The sequence below is a fragment of the Phyllobates terribilis genome, unplaced genomic scaffold, assembly GCF_046119375.1.
Source record: "Phyllobates terribilis strain yellow unplaced genomic scaffold, ASM4611937v1 Scaffold_3__8_contigs__length_932513732, whole genome shotgun sequence".
NCBI lineage: Eukaryota > Metazoa > Chordata > Amphibia > Anura > Dendrobatidae > Phyllobates > Phyllobates terribilis.
In genome coordinates this window covers 782058188-782072472 of record NW_027362763.1, presented here as the reverse complement: position 1 = coordinate 782072472, position 14285 = coordinate 782058188, and the positions used below count along the sequence as shown (strand labels likewise).

Here is a 14285-nt window from a genome sequence, read left to right as displayed (position 1 = left end):
CCCAAGAGGTCAGGAATCTCGAGCAGCTCCTGCCCACAGTCATAGATCACCGACCTGGACTGTGGTTGCACAAAGCGATCTGCTCATCTCTACTGTACACTGGTCACATCCTACCGGTGTTGATCACAAATGGTAAGTGGGGGTGCTGGGTGTCAGACATCCACCAATCTGATATTGATGACCATCAATATGCCATCGATATGTCAGCCTTGGACAACCCCTTTAAATATCCGTTTTTTCCAATGGAGGTGTTGGTACAGTAAGTAAGCCAGTGACACGCCATTATCGTATGGAAAGAAATCGGCCATGTTTGAGATTTGTGTCCAACAGTTATTAAAAATGGACTGTATTTGGGACACACAGAAGATACCAGGCTGATTTTTCTAATAAAGATCTTACTTTTATGTAAAAGATGTTTAGTCCTTCCACAACCCCAATTCCAAAAAGGAGGAGCACTGTGTAAAATGTATAGAGAAGAAGAATACAATGATTTCAAAACGTCTTATAGCCACATGTCATTCACAACAGAACATAGAGCACAGATCAGAAGGTGAACGTTAGACGTTTTTCCTTTTCATTTGGAAAAATTAACTCATTTAGAAATTGATGGCAGCAACACATCTCAGAAAAGTTGGAACAGGGCCATGTCCACCATTGTGTAGCATCTCCCCTTCTTACAACAGTCTGTAAAAGTCTGGGAGGTGAGGAGACCAATTGCTGGAGTCGTATGAGAGGAACATTGCCACATATTTGTCTGATGTAGGATTCTCACTGCTCCACAATCCAGGGGTCTTAACCAGATTTTTCATTTCATAATGCACCAAATGTTTTCTACTGGTGAAAGGTCTGGACTGCAGGCGGCTTCTTCATCACCAGGCCTTCCCTGAAATGGACATTGTCTGGGTGGGAGCATATGTTCTTCTAAAACTTCCATATAATGTTCATGCCCATGCCATAGGCACTAATGCACCCCATACCATCAGAGATGCAGGTCTTTGTATGGTGTGTGCGCTGATAACAAGCTGGATGGTCCCACTCCTCTTGAGTATTCAGGATACAGCTTCTATGGTTTCTATAAAAAATTTCACATTTTGATTCATCTGACCACAGAACTGTTTTCCACTTTGCCGCAGTCCATTTTAAATGAGTTTTGGCCCAGAGGAGATGGCAGAGTTTCTGGACTGTTTGGCTTCTTCCTTGCATGATAGAGCTTTCACTGGCATTAGTAGATGGCAAAGAACTGTGTTCACAGACAATGATTTCTGGAAGTATTCCTGAGCCTATGCACTGATCTGCATGACTGAATGATGCCTGTTTCTAATGCAGTGTTACCTGAGGGCCCGAAGATCACAAGCATCCAATATTGACCGTAGTCCTTGTCCATTGTGCACATAGATTTCTCCAGAATTTCTGAATCTTTTGATTTTATGTTCTGTAGATCTTCAAAGTCTTTGCAATTTTACGTTGAGGAACATTTTTCTGGAATTATTCCACAAATTTAAGATGCAGATGTTCACAGGTTAGTGACCTCTGACCATCTTTGCTTCTGAGAGACTCTGCCTCTCTAACATGCTCTTTTTATACAGTCATGCAACAGTTTAACATTGACCCTTCAGCTGTATTTTATTTGTAGCATAAACTTTTCCAGCCTCTTATTAACCCTGTCTCAACTTTTTTGATTTGTGTTGCTGCCATCAATTACTAAATAAGTTACATTGTTCCAAATGAAAAGGAAAAATGTCTAACGTTCAACTTCTGATCCGAGTTTTATGTTTGGTTGTGAACAAAAAAATTCTAAATCATTGCATTCTTGTCTTCATTACATTTGACACAGCGTCCCCACTTGCGAATTGGGGCTGTATGAATGTCACTCCTGATAGCACATCAGTGGTCACTAGCCTGTGTAATCATACAATTGTAATAGCAAATATGGGTGTAAGTCTGCCTCCGACCATTCACCTGGTCGTTTGTTCAACCATCCTAGTAGGGTAGGTGATAATTAGTGGATTGGTGAGGGTCTGACCTTCGCTCTGAATGGAGCAATGCTCACACATGTGGCCTGACACTCCATTCAATCTCTATAGCTGAAAGCTGTATTTGGTTATCTCCAGCAGTTCTATAGATAATGAAGGGAGCAGCAGCGCACATGCACAACCGTGGCACCCGTTCTGGCAATCAGTGGGGTTCTCAGCAACTGGACACTTGTCGATGTGGTAACTCTGACCTGTCCAGTGGTATTCTTATTATATCTGGAATACCCCTTTAAAGAGGACCTTTCACACCACTTTTTATTTTAAACTGCATATATCAGAGATCATGTGGACTTTCTCCACCTCTATGACACTATTCAAGTATAATAAGGCAGTGTCACACAAGAGAAAAAAAGCAACCGCCCCCAGAGAAGATCAAAACAGACTTTTTCAGTGTGACCTGATCTTATTTAGAGCTCCTCACTCCCGATACTTCCTGCAGTTACATCCCCAGTAGTGGAGGAGAGCTGCAACATGGGAGCGGCGCAGATGCTAGTGGGAGCGGCACAGATCATAGTGGGAGCGGTACAGATCATAGTGGGAGCGGCGCAGATGCTAGTGGGAGCAGCACAGATCATAGTGCGAGCGGCACAGATCATAGTGGGAGCGGCACAGATCATAGTGGGAGCGGCACAGATCATAGTGGGAGCGGCACAGATCATAGTGGGAGCGGCACAGAGCATAGTGGGAGCGGCGCAGATCATAATGGGAACGACGCAGATGCTAGTGGGAGAGGCACAGATCACAGTGGGAGCGGCGCAGATCCTAGTGGGAGCGGCACAGATCACAGTGGGAGCGGCACAGATCACAGTGGGAGCGGCACAGATCACAGAGGGAGTGTGGGAGCGGCGCAGATCACAGTGGGAGCGGCGCAGATCACAGTGGGAACGACGCAGATCATAGTGGGAGCGGCGCAGATCATAGTGGGAGCGGCGCAGATCATAGTGGGAGCGGCGCAGATCATAGTGGGAGCGGCACAGATCATAGTGGGAGCGGCGCAGATCATAGTGGGAGCGGCGCAGATCATAGTGGGAACGGCGCAGATCATAGTGGGAACGGCACACATCATAGTGGGAGCGGCGCAGATCACAGTGGGAGCGGCACAGATCACAGTGGGAACGGCACAGATCACAGTGGGAACGGCACAGATCACAGTGGGAGCGGCACAGATCACAGTGGGAGCGGCACAGATCACAGTGGGAGCGGCACAGATCACAGTGGGAGCGGCACAGATCACAGTGGGAGCGGCACAGATCATAGTGGGAGAGGAGCAGATCATAGTGGGAGCAGAGCAGATCATAGTGGGAGCGGAGCAGATCATAGTGGGAGCGGAGCAGATCATAGTGGGAGCGACGCAGATTGTAGTGGGAGTGACGCAGATTGTAGTGGGAGTGGCGCAGATCATAGTGGGAGCGGCACAGATCATAGTGGGAACGACACAGATCACAGTGGGAGCAGCTGGACCTACTACAAGTATTATTATTATATATTTTTAGAGCACCAATGATTCCATGGTGCTGTACATGAGGAGGGATTACATACAAGATACAAATATAAATTACAAACTAACAATGACAGACTGGTACAGAGGGGAGAGGACCCTGCTCTTATGGGCTTACAGTCTACAGTATCAGGATGTCCCATCAATTTACTTAGCCCCAGTAGTAGGTCCATGGGACATGTTCTGCTCCCAGGGTGACTGTCACTGCCCCAAGCTGCAGTTCTTCTCTCCTGGCGCTTGTAATGACAGTAAGTGCCAGGAGTGATGAGATCTCCATGTGATCAGGTGAGACACATCAGTGTTACTAGATTATAATGAGAAAGACTGTCGTGGCATTCTCTGGGGCGTTTGCTCTTTTTCTCCCCTATAACTCTGCCTAAGGGCTCTTTCACACGTCCGTATTTCCGGTACGTGTGGTGACAGTTTCCACACGTACCGGAGACACTGACACACGCAGACCCATTCAAATCTATGGGTCTGTGCACATCTCAGTGTGTTTTCATGGACCGTGCTTCCGTGTGCTCTACATGGAGGCAAGTCCGTTTTTTTGCGGATAAACAGTCCGCAAAATGTACTACACGGATAACATCCGTGTGACATGTACCGGCGCCTGGGAATGGCGCTGTTCCCAAGTGCCAGGTTCTGAACACTGCCCTCATCATGGTTCCCTGCCGGCGCTGCGATCAGAACCAGCAGGGACCATGATGAGGGTAGTGGTAGTCTGAGCCCGGTGTTCCCACCTGTAAAAATAAGAAAAAAGTAATAAAATCCTTATACTCACCTCTCCTAGGTGTCCCCTCCTGTAATCCATGCAACCGCTGAAGCCGGGGAGAATGAGCCGCTCCGGAGCTACAGCTCAGGAGCGGTGTTCTGTCACTCACTGAGCGCAGCTCCAGAGTGGCTCATTCACCCCGGCTTCAGCGGTTGCATGGATTACAGCGGGGGACACCTAGGAGAGGTCAGTATAAGGATTTTATTCTTATTTTTACAGGTGGAGACATCGGGATCAGACTATCACTACCCTCATCACTGTCCCTGCTGGTGCTGATCGCAGCACTGGAAGGAACCATGATGAGGGATGAGGGCAGCGTTCAGCACCGCCGCTTGGGAACAGCGCTAACTGTAGCGCTGATTCCCAGGCGCCCGTCCGTGTGATCCTGATGCGGCACACATGCCGCACATGGATGCAACACGTAAGACACATGGACACGGATATCTCCGGTACCGGTTTTTACAGGAAATATCCGGACGTGTGAAACAGAGGAGAATCTCTGTAACTGCCCCTTTGGCTGAAGGGAAAATTTGGATATTGTGCGCCTTAAAGGGGTTGTCTGGGACTTTAATATTGACGGCCTATCCTTAGTATAGTTAATCAATCTCTGATCAGTGGGGGGTGCGACACCCGGCACCCCCGCCGATCAGCTTATGGCGTTGGTCAGAAGTGCTCAGCTATGGAGCAGCACAGCACAGCTCCGTCAAATGTATAGTAGCCACGGCGGTACTGCACATCCGCCCCATATTCAAATCACTAGGTTACAGATGTGTTGTTACCCAACCGAGGCCACTATTCCGTGGACGGAGGTGCAGTTCCGGCCACCGGCGACACCGGTAACAGCTGATCAGAGGGGGTCCCGGGTGTCGCATCCCCACCGATCAGACATGATGACATATCCTAAGGATAGACTTACACTTCTGAAGCCCATATCTCTGCAAAGGAGTGGAGGGAAACCTTATACTCCATCCTCCGCCCCTCTAAGTGATCTGTACACAGCAACATCATGAATGTTGTGAAAGTTCCGCTTTAAGGCAAATTTTACTACAAATTAAATTCATCAGCAATCAATAAGCCGGGCGCTCACACACACAGGCGGCAGAATAGCGCACTCGGGCGCCGGCCAGACACAAGCCCTACAGGCATGGCGGGCACGTCCTCACCAGGCCCGGCTCCTCGGTGCAGCCCCGCCGCTTCTCCTCCTCCTGCCTCTCGTACAGGGTGCGGGGAGCTCGGGTGCGGGGGTTCACAGGGGTGCGGACACACGATGCAGCAAGCACTGCGTCCTGGTGAGAGCTCGCCATCACAACTGCCCAGAGACGCTGCACTGTTGCCTAGCAACCGCTGACGCTACGGGGTGACAGAGGGGACATAAGGTGGAAAAGAAGATCAGCGGCTTGGAAACAAAATCCGCAGCAGATGGCGATATAATCCGATGACACCATCTGCTGGAGGAGCCTGAGCTGAGGGAGCAGACCACGGGGATCGGCGGAGTCGTACGGGGAGGGAGCTGCGTCCTCAAGGGGTTAAATCCTCCACAGTGTGGTGACAATTGCAGATACACGCGGAGATTTGATAAATATGGAAATGTTATGTGTAATAAAGTTTATTTAAAAAAAAAACAAAACAAAAAAAAGCTACTCCGGAAGTGCAGAGCTGGGGCCCGGCTCCACTGATCCCGGAAGAGACGTGGCGCCCCTGCTGTGTGCGCTGTGCCGCGATGTGATTGGCTGTGTGCAGAGTCGGGAGAGCGGCGCCCGCAGCTAGGGAGAGGATGCACCGGGGAGAGCGGGCTGTCCGTGCTTGTGCCCCGGCCCTGCTGCTCCTGTACGGGCTGCTCCGGGAGTGCAGCGGCGGCAGGGCACTGCCAGGAATCAGCGATGACATCCCATTCCGCCTCAACTGGCCGGGGCCGGACTTCTCTCTGGTCAGTCCGGGGACACTGCTGGGGCTGGAGGGTGTGCTCCGACTACATAGCTGCGGTAGTCGGGCCGAGTTACTGATACAATAGCAGGTTCTGTGCCAAGTCTACACATGGCGGTATTGTACGGGGTGTACAGCGTATGGGGGGTTAGGAGAGTGATGTCAGGGTCACAGAGGGGTGGAGACCCCTCAACATGGACCTATTGCAGCAATTCTTCACAAGTGTCTGGGAATACAGAACCTTACAGATTACAGGTCCCATTGTGTGAAGCTCTCAGGAAAGACCCCGCATGGATGGGGAGAGCTGATGTGTGGCTGATGTAACGATGATTGTGGCCTCGGACCTTATGGATGTTGTTCTGTACATTCAGCCCCAGGGGATGATGTAAAATACAAGACGTCTGCAGAATTATAAAAGACCTTCTCCGTTGTCCTCACGTCACCCACCGCAGATTTACATAATTAAAATGCAGGAGAATTCTGTCTGAAAATGAGACAATTCTAGTGCACATGTGGCAGTATAAAATGGCCAAAGGGCTACTGTGCGTTCCCAATAGCTGTCCTATATAGTCATATAGAGCCACCCTATAGCCCAGCAATAGTCCATGCAAAATGAGTAGCAAGTGTGGCCACTAGTGTTGAGCAAGTAGGTTTCATTAACCCTTTTGGCGAGCACGCTCGGGTGCTCGCCGAGTATTTTGGCGTGCTCGGTATTTCTTTTACTGTGGCCGTGGCTGCAAGTGTCACGGCTGTTAGACAGCTGTGACACATGCAGAGATTGACTGTCAAACAGGCAATCTTTGCATGTGTCACATCTCTTTCTAACAGCCCTGACACTTGCGTCCACAGTAAGAAATGCCGAGCACGCCAGAATACTCGGCGAGCACCCGAGCGTTCTTGCCAAAAGGGTTAACGAAACCTACTCGCTCAACACTAGTGGCCACCGCTGGTAAATTGAAGCAGTGGTCGTTCCCATAGGCTTAGTAGGATATGCAAAGAGTGGGACACGGTGGAGAGCTGGCCAAATGTGAAAAAATGGTACACTTTTGATACATCAATGTATTTGCAAAATTATTTGTTTCCATTATCTATAATGGTTTTGATTCCGAAGTTAGGACTCATTCAGTTTTTTGCATAGAAGTGCTGTCCATGTTTTCTCGGATAGCACTTGTACCTGTGATAGTGTGTGGGGTTGTTCACTTGTCCTTGCGAAATCCTGAAGATATGTCCGATATTGATACGAGTGTAGGATCAAACTTGGCAAAGAAAGTCTATGGGCCCATGAAAAAGTCACAGCGCTCTGATCCCTTCTGGTTTCCATAGACTGATAGAGAAAAACTGAAGAAAAGCCTCATTCACGCGTCTGTGTTTCACCTACGTAACAAACAAATACAAGTTGCACTCTGTAATGCTATATAGCATGTAAGCATGAAATATGATATTGGAGTTGCATTACTGCTCTAGAAAATAAAATAAAAAAATGGAGATGCTTAGCACATAATTTGGCCAATTAATGTGTGCCCTGCAGCCAACGACAAGGCGATCTCTGGTTGTTGGGAACCTATGTAATGTGAATCCTCTCCTAGACTGAAGCCTGCATTTATGGGTAGGTAAGATCCTGCTGCATCAAAACCGCTGGAGGGTGGAGTGCTCGGTCAGAGAGCCAATATACACTGCTCAGGAAAATAAAGGGAACACTTAAACAACACAATGTAACTCCAAATCCAATCACACTGATTGTGAATGAATTTCTCCTGCTGCAATTGGAACATACAACAGATACAAATGATTGGCAATTAGCAAGACAACCCCAATAAAGAAGAGGTTCTACAGGTGGTGACCACAGACCATTTCTCTGTTCTCATCCTTTTTGGCTGTTGGTTTAGTCACTTTTGCATTCTATCATTGCTCTCACCCCTAGAGGTACAGTAGCATGAGGCGGTGACTACAACCCACAGAAGTTACTGAGGTAGTGCAGCTCATCCAGGATGGCACATCAATGTGAGCTGTGGAAAGAAGGGTAGCTGTATGTCAGCACAGTGTCCAGAGCATGGAGCAGATACCCAGAGACAGTCCAGTACACCAGGAGACGTGAAGGGGGCCGTAGAAGGGCAACAACCAAGCAGCAGGATCACTACCCTCCTTTGTGCAAGGAGAAACAGGAGGAGCACTGCCAGAGCCCTGCAAAATGACCTCCAGCAGGCCACTAACATCCTTGTCTGCTCAAACTGTCAGAAACAGACTCCATGAGGGTGGTATGAGAGCCCGACGTCCACAAGTTGGTGTTGTGCTTTCAGCCCAACACCGTGCAGAAGGATTGGCATTTACCAGAGAACACCAAGCTTGGCAGATTTGACATTGGCGCCCTGTACTCTTCACAGATGAAAGCAGGCTCACACTGAGCACATGTGACAGACGTGACAGATTCTGGAGACGCCGTGGAGAGCGATCTGCTGCCTGCAACATCCTTCAGCATGACCGGTTTGGCAGTGGGTCAGTAATGGTGTGGGGTGACGTTTCTTTGGAGGGCTGCACAGCCCTCCATGTGCTTGCCAGAGGTAGCCTGACTGCCATTAGGTACCGAGGTGAGATCCTCAGACCCATGTGAGACCATATGCTGGTGCGGTTGGCCCTGGGTTCCTCCTAATGCAGAACAATGCCAGACCTCATGTGGCTGGAGTGTGTCAGCAGTTCCTGCATGATGAAGGCATTGAAGCTATGGACGGGCCTGCAGCAACAGATCGCCTTGCTGCTGGGCACGCATGAATTGGCCAAATTATGTGCTAAGCATCTCAATTTTTTTCTTATTTTCTAAAGCAGTAATGCAATTCATATTTCATATATTTCATGTTCAAATGCTATAGCGATAGAGTGTAACACTTTGTTATGTATAGAGATGGCAACTCTTAGTTTATATCTGTACACACCAGTTTTCTTTTGTTATGTGTTTCACCTACATGTCCTAGAAGTAATTTTCATGGATAGAACACAAATTTATTATAACCTATAGGGTTGATATTGACCGTGCAAAAATCATGGATACATGTCTGGTTTTTACTGACATCACGGTTGAAAAGTACAAATACAATTCTGTGGGTCTGTGAAAATCATGTACAGGACACGGATGGCATCAGCGGCAATGCATGTGCTGTCTGTGATTAATGCTAATGGAGAGGAGAGGCTTTGTAATATATCTATCCAGCCTTGAAAATCACTGACCAAACACTATTGGGAAAAACTGACCAAACACTGATGAAACTCTGATCCAGGACACTGATGACACTCGGACCACTTTTTGGCATATGTGGAAAATCATTGAGGTCTGAATGAGGCAAAACGCTAGACCTGAGTGATAGCCTTTAGTGAAGGAGACACTTTGTAACATGAGTTGTTTAAAGGGGTATCCACTACTAGGGCAACCCCTTCTTGAACTAAATCTTTTGCCCCAATAAAATAAAAACACCTATACTCAGCTCCCATGTCGGCGCCGCCCCAGTGGTGTCAGCACTCGCGGTTCAGGGGCTGTGATGCGGTGGAATGACACACGATGCCCGGTGCCCAATCAGTGCTGGCGTCACTGTCCCCGCCTTCGGCGTCACTGTCCCCACCTTCATACGAACTGAACATGAAGAGAAAGTCTGGGCTGCTGCCGATCTGCCTTCCTCTTCATGTTCATTTCGACAGGAGGCGGGGACAGTGACGCCAGCGCTGATTGGGCGCTGGGCACCACGTGTCATCCCACCGCATCACAGCCCCTGAACCGCGAGTGCTGACACCACTGGGGTGGCGCCGGCACGGGAGGTGAGTATAGGTTTTTTATTTTATTGGGGCCAAACATTTAGTTCAAGAAGGGGTTTTCCTAGTAGTGGACATCCCCTTTAACAAGTTGATTGCTATGAGCCATGTGGATAGTCACCGCTGATTATTATCAACCAGATAGTCCTTGGTCCTCACCCTGTGGGAGGGGGACATGCCATGTCCCTAAGTGGTATATGAATTGGGCACATGCGGTGCTTTTAATAGTCCACACAGTATATAATTATAGCTTTGGTGATAAATTGATGTTAATTGTTGGAGTAGGGGTCACTTTGTAGGTATAGGGATGTGAAATCCAGCATTTCACTTTGGACACGGGTCATTGACTGAGCGGCTCGTGACTCACAGCATTAATTGCTCTCACCACGTTGTCTGGGATCTGAAAATAATTCTTGTTCTTGCAGCCGACCACAGGAATACCGTACAAAGAAGACAATTACATCATTATGACCACGGCCGACAAAGAGAAATACAAGTGTCTACTTCCCATTACTGCCGGGGATCACCAGGTATTACTGCTTATACTAATATGCTGCGCTTTTTTTTAAACTTTATTAATAAAATTACCTTTATCTTATCTATAAGGACATATCTCTTGTACCTGAATAGACTGTGTAAATGCAATATTATTTATGAAGCTCATGACTGCTCTTTATAGTCATTGTCACCTATCATCCTGCTGCTGTGACTGTGCAATCATATATGTTGAAGGTGCAATCTGGCGTGTATGTGTGTATAATCTATAATATAATCGTACAAGCGTCCCTCTGTCTGAAGCCTCTATAGACAGCGCAAGCGCGATGTGCAGTCTGGACCCCACAGAGGAGCGCAACCACATCCTAAATGAGGAGTTTAGAATGAGGATTGTGGCCCTGGAGATCGCGGTATGCTTAAGCACTGAACGCATACCACGATCTCCGGCCCCCTAACAACTCACCTATCCAGGAGACCGCGCTGTGTCTTCGGGCCGGTAGCCGGGAGATTAATGCACCGTCGGTGCAGTGTGTCTTCAGCAAAATGGCGCCAGACAGCGCAGTATGGACACGCGCGTACTCCAGCGCCACACTCCTCCCCTTGGCCTCCGGCAGAACAGGATACAGCAATTCTGGAGCACAGGGAAGAAAGGTGAGTATAAGTGTTTTTTTTTCTGTGTGCAGCGTGAAAGGGATGAGGGGGCCACACATACCAGGATTGGGGGGTGGGGGGGCCACACATACCAGGATTGGGGGGGGGCACACATACCAGGATTGGGGGGGGCACACATACCAGGATTGGGGGGGGCCACACATACCAGGATTGGGGGGTGGGGGGGGCACACATACCAGGTGTGGGGGGGGGGACCACGCGTACCAGGTGTGTGTGGGGGGGGGGGGCACCACGCGTACCAGGAGTGGGGGGGGGCACCACGCATACCAGGAGTGGGGGGGGGCACTACGCACACCAGGAGTGGGGGGTGGGGCGACACGCACACCAGGAGTGGGGGGTGGGGCCACACATATCAGGAGTGGGGGGGCACACATACCAGGATTGGGTGGTGGGGGGGGGGCCACACATCCCAGAATGAGGGGACCATACATCCCAGAATAGGGATGAGGCATACCACTCATACCAGGATTGGGGGGTGAGGGGGTACCACGCATACCAGGATTGGGGGGTGCGGGGGGCACACATACCAGGATTGGGGGGTGGGGGGCCACACATACCAGAATGAGGGGTACCACGCATACCAAGGGTGGGGGGGTCTACACATACCAGGATTGGGGGGCGGGGGGGGGGGGCACACATACCAGAATGAGGGGTACCATACATCCCAGAATAGGGATGAGGCGTACCACGCATACCAGGATTGGGGGGTGAGGGGGTACCACGCATACCAGGATTGGGGGGTGAGGGGGGTCACGCATACCAGGATTGGGGGGTGAGGGGGGCCACACAAACCAGGATTGGGAGGTGTGGGGGTCACACAAACCAGAATGAGGGGTACCATGCATACCAGGATAGGAATGAGGGGTGGGGTACCATGCATACCAGGATTGGGTATGAGGGAGCCATGCATACCATGATGAGGGGTGCCATGCATGCCAGGATTGGGGGTGAGGGGTGCCATGCATACCAGGATTGGGGGTGAGGGGTGCCATGCATGCCAGGATTTGGGGGTGAGGGGTGCCACGCATACCAGAATGAGGGGTACCATGCATACCAGGATAGGGATGAGGGATGGGGTACCATGCATTCCAGGATGAGGGGTGCCATGCTTGCCAGGATTGGGGGTGAGGGGTGCCATGCTTGCCAGGATTGGGGGTGAGGGGTGCCATGCTTGCCAGGATTGGGGGTGAGGGGTGCCATGCTTACCAGGATTGGGGGTGAGGGGTGCCATGCATACCAGGATTGGGGGTGAGGGGTGCCATGCATACCAGGATTGGGGGTGGGGGCAGCACATAACGGGATGGGGGCAGCACAAATACCAGGATGGGGCAGGACAAATACCAGGATGGGAGACCATATACCAATAAAAATGCTCGCCACCCGGGCGTAGAACGGACTCAATAGCTAGTGTGTGTGTGTGTATATATATATATATATATATATATATATATATGTATATGTATATGTATATATATATATATATATATATATATATATATATATATATATATATATATATATATATATATATATATATGTGTATGTATTTATTTTTTATTGTGCCCCCTGCTTGCTATCAGTGATGTGTATGTGGGGAGTGTATTCTGATACTTACTGGTCGCAGTTTTCTGCTGTTTCCAATGCTGTTCCAGCATCCTCTCTCTGGACCCCGGGGGTCTCTTAGGGTGTGCGCAGACGATCCGGAGCCGATTGCGGAGAAGCCGCAGGTTTTTTTTTTCTCTCACAAGCGGGCTTTCCCCATAGAGGTTAGGTCTATGGGAAAGCCCGTATGCGGACCCGCAGGAGGAAATAGATATGTTGCTTTCTGGAAAGATGTGCCGCATGCCTGTTTTCGCTGGTGAGCCGCAGACGCATAGTGGACATGGGATTTGTATAAATCCCATCCACTATGCTGTAACATCTGGCTGCTGCGGATTACACACAGCGCACTTGTGCTGCGTCCAATCCGCAGCGAACACTGATCGTGTGCACATACCCTAACTTATTGTCTATGAGACTCAGAAGGAGGCGTCTTGTTGTTGTTGAGTCTCATAGACTTCCATTGAGAATGTGACCTCTGGTCCACACAGAGTTGAGTCGGCAGGTCACAAATTCAGTCACGTGGTATTATATTGGTGTTGAAAATCTTAAACAGTGGTGGTAAGTACTAGAATACACTCAACACACATAGCTGACTGCTAACAGAGGGGAAAATGAAAAGCAAAAAAACAAAACAGTAGTCTTTTTAACTATATCATTTTTTTTTCAATTCCAGTGACATTGACCATGACATATGAATACACTATTCATATCCCTGTTATATGCACTACAGTCCTTTCTAATTACCAGGATTTTAGCTGCTTCCAATTATAAAATGATTTAAAGTGACCGGTCATCAGATAGGGAGGACTTCAGGGGACTTCATATCATACGCACGGCCGGTTCAGCTGCTATGATCATCCTATTTTCTCACAGGTATGGACTTTCCCAGGATTCAAGCCCACAACCTGTAGCATGGCAAGCAGAAACTTTAGCAATGAGCCACAGCTGCTGAACTGCTAATTATAGAAGGATTTTCTCTGCATAAAGATCTAAACTATATTCTTCTTCTTTACAGGCACGTTGTATTGGTACATAGAGATACATCTCTATACAGTGGCATGTAAAAGTTTGGGCACCCCTGGTCAAAATTACTGTTATTGTGAACAGTTAAGCAAGTTGAAGATTGAATAATCTCTGAAAGGCCTAAAGTTAAAGATGATACATTTCCTTTTGTATTTTAGGCAAAAAAAAAAATATTGTTTTTTTTTTTTTCATTTTAAAAATTACAAAAAAGAACATGGGTTGATGCAAAAGTTTGGTCACCCTTGGAGATTTGTTTGCTCAGATAACTTTGATCAAGTTTTCAGACCTTAATTAGCCTGTTAGGGGTATGGCTTGTTCCCTATCATCGTTAGGAAAGGCCAGATGATGCAAATTTCCCAGCTTTATAAAATGCCAGCCTCCAATAACCTTGTGCCAAAAAAACAGCAGCTATGGGTCCTTCTAAGCAGCTGCCTAGCACTCTGAAAATGAAAATGGTGGAGACCCACAAAGC

The 14285-nt window shown here is 48.6% G+C and overlaps 2 protein-coding genes across 5 annotated transcripts in view; one reads left to right on the top strand and one right to left on the bottom strand.

Annotated features, from left to right (window-relative positions):
* FAM161A (FAM161 centrosomal protein A) overlaps nt 1-5895 on the bottom strand; it is a 31694-nt gene extending 25799 nt beyond the window's left edge. Inside the window, exon 1 of one of the 3 annotated variants that reach the window (XM_073672303.1) lies at nt 5467-5895. In XM_073672303.1, the coding sequence (XP_073528404.1) occupies nt 5467-5607 (141 nt within the window). In that variant the 5' untranslated portion in view covers nt 5608-5895. Of the gene's footprint in view, nt 1-5396 lie in introns of all 3 variants that reach the window. The other 2 variants (XM_073672304.1, XM_073672305.1) reach the window with 2 other exon arrangements.
* Nucleotides 5896-5928: 33 nt separating this feature from the next.
* Nucleotides 5929-14285, top strand: part of ERLEC1 (endoplasmic reticulum lectin 1) — a 31911-nt gene continuing 23554 nt past the window's right edge. The window contains exons 1-2 of one of the 2 annotated variants that reach the window (XM_073672307.1): nt 5929-6230; nt 10447-10551. In XM_073672307.1, the coding sequence (XP_073528408.1) occupies nt 6078-6230; nt 10447-10551 (258 nt within the window). In that variant the 5' untranslated portion in view covers nt 5929-6077. The remainder of the gene's footprint in view (nt 6231-10446; nt 10552-14285) is intronic. The other variant, XM_073672306.1, reaches the window with a different exon arrangement.